A 9,830-nucleotide genomic window follows, 5' to 3' on the forward strand; every position below is an offset into this window, starting at 1 on the left:
TATATATGTTAGCTTCTCTAACTCTTACCTTTTATAGTAATTTTTTCCCCTGCTAACTGGGAAAATGTATACAAGTGGAGTTAGGAATTAAAGACATTGGCTATGCCAATATTGCAGTTTATCTACCCACTCAACCTCATTCCAGAAGGAATTTTTAACAAAAGTTGGGTAAGTTACAGCACCAGTATCTTAACAGTTTTGATGCCACTTTAAGTTCAAAAATAGTAACTCAGTATTGACACATATAATATTTGACAGTCATTGGGTTAAGCTTCATGTTAAAATCATATATCCTTAGTAATTTTTATCTTGGAATTGTGAATTTAATAGAAAAATCTGCTTTAAAAGTTCCCTATTTCTCATAGTTATTACAAGACTTTGCTGTTTAGCTCTCTAGGAAGAACGTTATTAAATCAGCAGAATGTATGACTAACAATATATTCTAAGTCTTTATAAAATTATTATCTATCAGTCTGACTTTAATAATTCATCTTTGGCCAAAGTACAAATACTGGTTATGTCCCTGTTCTCTCTAACGCTTCTGGTCACTCATGTGTAAAATAAGGGTAGCAATTGTAAATTACTTCATAGAATTCTTGTGAGTTAAAGTATGTAAAAACATTATTACAGTGCCTGGCACCCAGTAAGCATTCAAAAAATGTTAGCTGATTAACCTTTGATATGACCACATACTCCAAATGAGGTATACATTCTCTACTTTTCTCTTTTAAATCTTCAAATAAAACGGTCATAAGACTCGACTTGTGCCTCTTTGGATTAACGTGCATTTCCCGGAAGAGTATCTTTTAGAAGTTGCTCTATGAAGTTATCACTGTCCTACCCAGAGAACAGAGAAACTAGACAACTTCGTATTATTATGTCCTCTGGTCTTTGTTCATAATCCAAACAAACACAATTCCTTGAAACTTTATTGTTTCTATTATAAGAAATGAAAATACACACCGAGTAGGTAGTTCTTATCAAATACTTCAGATAATCTTTTACAGAATACATAGCTGTGCCTTCATGTCGCAGTGTTAAAAGGAAATATCTTGAGTATCAGTGTCTGTTTTGCCATATTTTTATTAAAAGGCCAAACTGCACATTAAGTTCATTTAATAGAGGCATCATTGTTATCATCGCCAAGCCTCCGTTTACTGCACAGTGGGTCCAGCTGCGGAAAGTTAGCTGTGACGGAGGCTGATGTCTATGAAGTACATCTAATCCATCTCATCAAGTTTATAGAGGACTTGAAGCGTAGCCAAGAAAATTAATGAGTGGCATAATTGAGCAGACTCAGCTGTAGAGTGATCGTGTTTCCTTTCACAGGATCGCAGTACTTGTATTGCTTCAAGTATCAATTTTTGTTAAATGTGTGAAAAAAATGAATGAGTGAAAGAAACCAACAAACAGAAAGACGGCTGGGCAGTAGTGGTTTCAAACTACTTAATCAAGGTGAAATTCTCTGTAATATTGTCCGAGGAGTGAAACGGAGTGCACAGTAGGTCTTTCAATGTCAGGACCGTTCCGTATTCGGAGGCGGCATCCTTCCAAGTGGCTGCTATTAAAACCTCCTTTCTTTCACGAAAAGATGATGATCGTTTGTGATTTCTTTGAAGGGTGGGGGTAGGTGTTCACGATGCCTTCATCAGAAAAAAAAATAAAAATTTGTAAGTCTTTGTTGGGCCCCGAGATTCTTTTCTGAAATTTTACTTGTCCATGAAATCAAACGTTGCAGACATTGGTTGATTTTAAAGATGGCTTACATTGTTCCCTTTCAGGTCCTTCAGTTGAGACCAAAGAGTGGTGTCAGGGGATTGCATAAATCTCTCACGGATGTGGCCCTGGAGCACCACGAGGAGTGTGACTGTGTGTGCAGAGGGCACACAGGAGGATAACCGCATCAGCACGCACAGCCTCTCCCAGAGCAGTACAGCTCAGTGGCTGATCTGTTAGACAACTTGCGCATTATCTCCATCCGTAATCTCGGTTGTTTGCTTCAGGGACCTTTCATCTTCAGGATTTACAGTGTATTCTAAAAGAGGAGACACCACACGGAATTAGAAGTTGTGCAACGGCTCTTTTGAGAGGAGAGGCCCGAATAACAGGAGAAAAGGTCTTTGGTCCTGGAAAAAAAATGAATGTTGTGCACCACTAGCTAGTGACAGAGTTGCCTTGTGCTTACTCAGCTAGCTGTGTTCCGTATTTCAGCTGTCTCCATGTGGCTTAGGCTAATGTCAGTACGGGGAAAAAACTGTGCGATGAGCACCTGATTCTGTTGCCTTGCTTAACTCTAAAGCTCCATGTTCTGGGCCTAAAATCACAGAAATCTGGAATTGTTTCCTTAACATTCACATATATAAACCAGAGTGTTCTATGTCCTACAACCTTGGTTTTTAAAAAGGAAGGGTGTTACGATGAATCAAACTTGTGTCATGCTGACAGGAAAGACTGGATTTTCCATATTTCTTACTAAAATTTCCACCATTTAGAAGAAGAGAACTCTGGAAGAGACAAACCTGAAGAGTGGCCTTATCTTCACTTTATCTACAAGTTGGTTTATTTGTTTTATCGTGTACATTTTTATATTCTCCTTTTGACACTATAACTGTTTGCTTTTCTAATCTTGTTAAATATATCTATTTTTACCAAAGGTATTTAATATTCTTTTTTATGACAACCTAGATCAACTATTTTTTAGCTTGGTAAATTTTTCTAAACAGAATTGTTATAGCCAGAGGAACAAAGATGATATAAAATATTGTTGCTCTGACAGAAATACATGTATCTCATGGTCAAACGGTGCTAGAGCTTAGATTGATCTGCATTTTAAAATATTGAAGTGGGAAATCAATAGAATTTGATAAGTTGCAAAGACTTTTGGAAAATAAATTATCATATCTTCTACCCCTATTATTGGAAATGCAAATAAAAAGCAACCTATGAAAGTTAGGCATTCAGATTCAGAATCAACTACTAACCCCTAACCCTTCTTTTGGTTAATGTGAGCCTAGCTCAGAAGAATATAAAGCACCTTGAAGAAAGACTGGACAGCTTACTGACAAAGCGCACTCTGCTGTCCTATAGGAACACATCCTATTTATTGTGATGTTCTGGTTTTATTATCTTTAAACTCTGTTCCATACCCTTGTATAAATACATGGATATTTTTATGTACAGAAGTATATCCCGTAACCAATTCACTTATTGTACTCTTTGGCAATTGAAATGAAAATCAGTAAATTACTTTGCTTGTACAATGCTTAATATTGTGCCTAGGTTATGTGGTGACTATTTGAATTAAAAACGTATTGGATCACCAAATAAAAAAAAAAAATGTGGCTATTTTGGAGATAAACGGTGTGTGTGTGTGTGTGTGTGTGCACGCAAGATTTGTCTTGGCGCCAGGACAGTGAAGATCAAGTTTTGTGTTACTGTGGCTTCCGTTATGCAAAAGCCTGTGTCAATTCAAAAAAGGTAGAAAAATGTTAAGGATTCCCTGTCTCTTGTCGCCAATATTTTGGAGCTCATTTCTTTTTCTCCCTGGTCTTGATACTGATTTCTGGTATATTAAATTGCACCTGACTTGAAAGTTGTATGTGATTTGTGAAATGGTTAGTGATCGATCATATGGCAGTGTAAAACTGAAAAAGAAAAAAATCTTGTAACTTTCCACTGTCTTCATTTTCAATGGCAGCTATTAAGTTGGCCGGCAGGGTGTTGGGGGGGGGGGGGAGGAGCATAAATTGATTTGGCATACAGACTAAACATACCTTGTATAGCACACTTCCAGGTGTGGGTCCTCACCTTCAGGTGCAGATTTCTATTCAGGGCTTGTGTCTTATCTCTGCCTTTCCACCCACCCCAGAAGGCTAGATAGGGCCCAGGGCCATGCTGTCTTCAGACTGCTCCTGTAGGCCTGGGCAGTACCCTTTCTTGGTACTTTTCCATCCAGCGGTTCTACCCTGCGCCCGACCACTTGGAGAACAAATACAGGACCATACAAATGCTGCCTTATTGACTTACCTCCTCGTGGTTTGGTCCCAGCCCTGCGGAGGCCTGCTAGACGTAGTTCACTGTGCTTCACGGAAAATGCAGTGCCCCGTGTCTCCCTCTTGGCAATTTGCAAACCGGCATTAGCATAGCAGAGACTCAACTAAATCTGACAGTAAATGACCTGTGTAACTGTGTGTGATCCAGCGCTTCCCACCATTGAATGGAGCGCCTTCTTTCCCTCTTATTTTTGAATGTTTCTTTTTTGTTTACTTACAAAATGGTGAAAGCCAGAAGAAATTACTCTATGAAGGTAGTCCCACATGCTGTCGCCAGTGAGTGGGAAAAGCCAACTGCTTTATGCTTACTCACTCATAGACCTTTTTGTGCATTGGACCAAAAACAAACAAACAAACAAAAAATAACCCACCAATGGCACCTGTGACCATAATTTTTCGGATTTCCAGAAAAATCTTGTCTGTATTGACCACAAGTGTTTTACATGTGATATATTGGATTAGTGCTTTGCCCCTTGAGAGGAACTGTTTTGCTACCTTGTGATTTTATTAAAATAAAAGAGCAATCCCTAATTGGCACAAGGCGGGCTTTCATGTCTATATTTTTCATTTCTGTATTTCATTCCCTTTCTTATCTAGCAATAAGTGTACGCACTGTGGGAAGGAACAAATGAGAAAGTAATGAGAATTTACACTGTGAAAACACCCTGGCTTCATTTCGCTATTCTCAGCGCATCCCTCTCTCAAGGTGCATTTACTTAAGCTTGTGACTGGACTCAAGGAAAGGCAGAAGATACAAGTCTCCCTCAACATCATATATTTAATATAATGCAAAGCGCTTACCTCCAAAAAAAGATGCTGAGTTTTTAATGTATTTTAACTATATATTATAAATACATTTAAAAGTTATAAATAATCACAATCCTTTACATCCATAAGAAGGAGTAGAAAGTTGAAAATATAATCGACCACTTGCCTGGCATCCTGTTTTTCCTTCATGCTTCATATGTAGTCAGTCAACAAGTCCCGTTGGCTTTTTACCTTTTCAAAAGTCTCTCTTGTGTCGGTGTCTACCTCTCCATGTCTGCAGCTGCAGCTTTGACTTAGAGCCACATGGCTCGCCCTCATTATGCTGCCCACTCTCCTTTCCCCACTTTTCTGGTCCCTGGTCTCACTGCCCTCTGATCCACCCTTCGCACAACTAACAGGGGGAGTCCTTCCAACAAATCTGATTATGTCCCTGGGGTGGAAAATTTACAATTGAACTCCGAAGGATTAAATTTTAATTCTTTGCATGACACTCAGAATTTATTATTGTCTCATTGTTCATTTTTCACCATCAAGTCTAACGTACAGCTCTCGTCAACGAATACCTAACAGTTTCGTGAGAATAGCGATACTTGTGCACATCCCTGTGCTGGCACACGCTGTTCTTGGAAGCATTGTTTCTTTGCTTACTTACCTCAGTGGCTTCCTCTCAAGTCTCAGCTCAAATGCCACTCTTCAGCAAAACTCTTCTTCCTTAACTCCCACTTGAATTAAGCCATTTCTCCCATGCTCCCAGGAATATTGCAATTACAGATATTGTCAATTTATAATTACTCGCCCTCGTTTTGATGTCTCAGACTCCTAGTCTAACAAACAAATGAATAAGTGATTTTTTTAATGTAGCAATGACTGACATCAGGCCCCCTGGAGACCCTAAATATCTCTGAACGTCAGCACCTTAATCTGTAAAGTGAAAGAGTTAATAGATGGGTGCTGGGTATTTTTTATTTGTAAGCAATCCAGTCTACTGGTTATATTGGGGCACCTGCCACCACGATTACAGCTTGCAGATGAAAATGTTCCTTGTTAGTTTAAGTGATATAATGATTTTCTTCTTTAGCAGTGCTTTGAAACTACATGTTTGGTTTTCCAGTTAATGGTTTTTCTACTAACCGTATTTCAGATATCACTTCTATTCAACTTAGGGGCATTTAATAATTCATTTATGTATTCATGTTTTGGAGACATTCTATAGTATGATTAACTTTTGTGAGTCAGAGTTTAAAAGTCTTTAGATGTGAAACATGGACATCAGCAATTGATGATTCATAATCTCTACATCATTTACCTCTTTTGACTCATTTTGCATCATCAATCCCGATGTACAATTGTAGTGAATACTCAGTTCCCGTAAGCACCAATATTCCTACATATGCTCGCACATGCTGGGTTCTCTTTGTAAAGCACTGTTCCTACATTAACCTATTTTAATAACTTCCTCTTTTGTCTGTCAAAATGTTAATTACATACTTTAGTACTCTACCTCAGAAAGCATTTGCCCAGCCACCTACACCAAATCCAATTTCATAACTGCCAGGCCATTCTTATTCAGTATAAATCTATGTAAAGTTTAAGGAAGAGATTTAGTATTCTGGTGGAAGTTTATTTTAAGATTAATAACTATCACTTTTTAATTACATATGGGATCCCAACCAGGTGTTTTTTTTTTTTTTTTACAGAAATTGGAAATCTGATCCTAAAATGCATTTAGAAATGCAAGGCACCCAAAATAGTGAAAAAATCTTGAAAAATAGCCACATAGTTGGAGGACCCATACTTCCTGATTTCAAAATTTACTGCAAAGCTATCACAATACTGTGGTAAATTTAATAAGTTTAGACCTACAGAACAACGGAATGGAATTGAGAGTCCAGAAATAGACCTTCATATTTATGGCCAATTGATTTTGACAAGGATGTCAAGATAATTCGATGGTGAGTGAGTATCCTTTTCAACATATGTGCTAGGACAACTGGATATCCACATGCAAAATAATGAATTTGGACCTTTACCTCACACCGTATACAAAAAGTTAACTCAAACTGAATCAAAGGTCTAAATGTAAGAGACATAACTATGGAACTTAGATTCTGCAGGAAAAAACTTTGAGGACCTTCGATTAAGCAGTCGTTTCTCAGAGATGACACCAAAAGCACAAGCAACAAAAGAAAAAGTGAGCATCATCAAAATTAAAACTTTTGCACCTCAAAAGACACAATAAAAATAAAAGATAACTTACATAATGAAAGAATATTTGCAATTCATATATCTGCCTGATTAGGGTCTTATATCTAGAATGTGTAAAGAAATCTTAAAGCTCAACAATAAAAAGATACCTAACTCTATTGAAAAATGAGCAAAGGATAGGGGCGCCTGGGTGACTCAGTCAGTTAAGCATCTGACTTTGGCTGAGGTCATGATCTCATGGTTTGTGAGTTCGAGTCCTGTGTCGGGCTCTGGGCTGACAGCTCTGAGCCTGGAGTCTGCTTCAGATTCTGTCTCCCTCTGCCCCTCCCCTGCTCTCTCTCTCTCTCTCTCTCTCTCAACAATAAATAAACATTAAAAAAAATTAAAAAAAAAAAGAGAAATGACCAAAGGACTTGACTACACATTTCTAAAAAAAAAAAAAACAAAAAAAAACCAACCATACAAACGGCCAATAAGGACACAAAAACATGACCAACATCATTAGTCATTAGAGAAATGCAAATCAAAACCACAATGAGAAACCACTTTACAGCTACCAGGATGGTTTAGAATCAAAAAGATGGACAATAATTAGTGTTGATGAGGATGTGCAGAAATGGACACCTTTATAAATTCTTGCGGTTAGGGCGGAGGCGGGGGGGGGGGTGCCTGGGTGGCTCAGTCGGTTAAGCATCGGACTCTGGCTCCGGTCATGATCTCATGGTTTGTGGGTTCGAGGCCCCTGTTGAGCTCTGTGCTCACAGCTCAGAGCCTGGACCCTGCTTCAGATTCTGTATCTCTTCTCTCTCTGCCCCTCCCCCACCTGCACTCTGTCTCTCTCTCAAAAATAAATAAACATTAAAAAAATTAAAAATAAAATAAAATAAAATATTGCTGGCGGGGGTGGGGGGAGACAGCAAAATGTGGCCATGCAAGAAAACACTTATGCAGTTCTTTAAAGGGTTAAACATAGGATTAACGTATGAATCGGTAATTCTACCCGTAGGCATATACTCAAAAGAATTGAAAATCCTACACACAAAAATACATAACAATATTTTTCATAATGGTCAAAACATAGAAACCACCAACAAATAAATGGACAAACGTGGTATATGCATACAATTGAATATTATTATTAGGCAATAGAAGGGAATGAAGTGTTGATAACGTTGGAACATGGATGAACCCTGATAACATTATGCCAAGTAAAAGAAGCCATTCACAAAAGGCCACATTTTTACAATTCCATTTACATGAAATGTTCAGGATAGACAGTTCTTAGAGAAGGATAGTATATGCATATTTGTCAGGGGCTGGAGGAAAAGGAAAAATGGGCAGTGACTGCAAATGAGCACAGGATTGCTATCTGTAGTGATAAAAATATTCTGAAATTAGATAGTGGTGATAGTTGTGTGAATGTCTGAAAACCATTGAATTACACGCTTCAAACGGTGGACATTTTGGCATTGGAATTACATATAATAAAGCTGTTTTTTAAAAATCATGGATATATGTATGCACTGCAATACTTAAGACATACCCACCCCCAGGAAAAAGAACGAACAAGGAATAAGTAAAAAAGCAAAGCAAAACAAAACAAAACAAAAAACAGGTCATCTACACTTCGATCACCCTTCTGCAAATCATTTCTATCTGCTCTCTGTATGCATATAGGTATGTAGATAAATGAATAGGTGGTGTAGTACATGGAATTATTGGTCTCAATTCCATCTCTTATAGTATTCAACATTTATGCCTTTGCCTTGGGTTAACAGTGGTTGCAGTATCCTTTCCCATTTGAATTTAGTCTTCACCATATGTCTTGCTCTAAGTCATAGAATAAAAGTGACTGTGACACAAGCTGAGGCTTCATACGTGCTTGCACGTCTGGATTTGCTCTCTTTGACTCCTGCCATCCTCAAGAAGAATATGCTCCAGAGAGCTCACTAGTCCAAAAAGACACCTGGTGCAGACTTAAACCCAATCAGTGCCATGGAGTCAAGTCCTGCTGAGTCCAGGCACAAGTGCCTGGGGGACTCACAAATGATTCTTGTTGTAAGCCAGTGATTTTGTGGGTGTTTGGCATGCAACATTATGTGACAACGGTTGACTAATAGATACATATTATTTCATTTAAATGAGGTCGTATAGTACAACCTATGTTTTAGTAAAACGATCATGTATACCTTCATTTGAAACTATGGACCAAAGACCTTGAAATGGAACAACAACAACAAAAATACACTTTGGAAAATGTGCCATCGACACACAAAATGTTTCCATACAGTCCCACTAAAGTTGTGAAAAAAAAAATGTTACCGAAAACACTAAAAGCACGGGAATACTTGCTAAGCACCTGCTTTTATTTCAATCATTACCTGCTAATATACTGTTAAGAAACAAGGAGAAATAAATTGACAATTTATCCCACCTCTTCATGCTCATTTTTTAAATTATATTATTTACTTTATGTTTTTAATAAATATTTACTTAATATAGAAGCATTAAAAGCATTTCATAATAATGTTTTATATTTATATTTTAAATTTTTTTTTTTTTTTAATGTTTTTTATTTATTTTTGGGACAGAGAGAGACAGAGCATGAACGGGGGAGGGGCAGAGACAGAGGGAGACACAGAATCGGAAACAGGCTCCAGGCTCCGAGCCGTTGGCCCAGAGCCTGACGCGGGGCTCGAACTCACGGACCGCGAGATCGTGACCTGGCTGAAGTCGGACGCGTAACCGACTGCGCCACCCAGGCGCCCCTATATTTATATTTTAATAAACTCCTTTATGTCATGA

General features: G+C 38.0%; 1 protein-coding gene across 1 annotated transcript in view; it reads left to right on the top strand.

Annotated features, from left to right (window-relative positions):
* The window catches only part of PDGFC (platelet derived growth factor C), a 206,582-nt gene extending 202,990 nt beyond the window's left edge, over positions 1-3,592 (top strand). The window contains exon 6 of the mRNA XM_058721066.1: positions 1,782-3,592. Within this exon, the coding sequence (XP_058577049.1) occupies positions 1,782-1,898 (117 nt within the window). The 3' untranslated portion in view covers positions 1,899-3,592. The remainder of the gene's footprint in view (positions 1-1,781) is intronic.
* The last annotated feature ends 6,238 nt before the right edge of the window (positions 3,593-9,830 follow it).

Source organism: Neofelis nebulosa, chromosome 3 (genome assembly GCF_028018385.1).
Source record: "Neofelis nebulosa isolate mNeoNeb1 chromosome 3, mNeoNeb1.pri, whole genome shotgun sequence".
Taxonomy (NCBI): domain Eukaryota; kingdom Metazoa; phylum Chordata; class Mammalia; order Carnivora; family Felidae; genus Neofelis; species Neofelis nebulosa.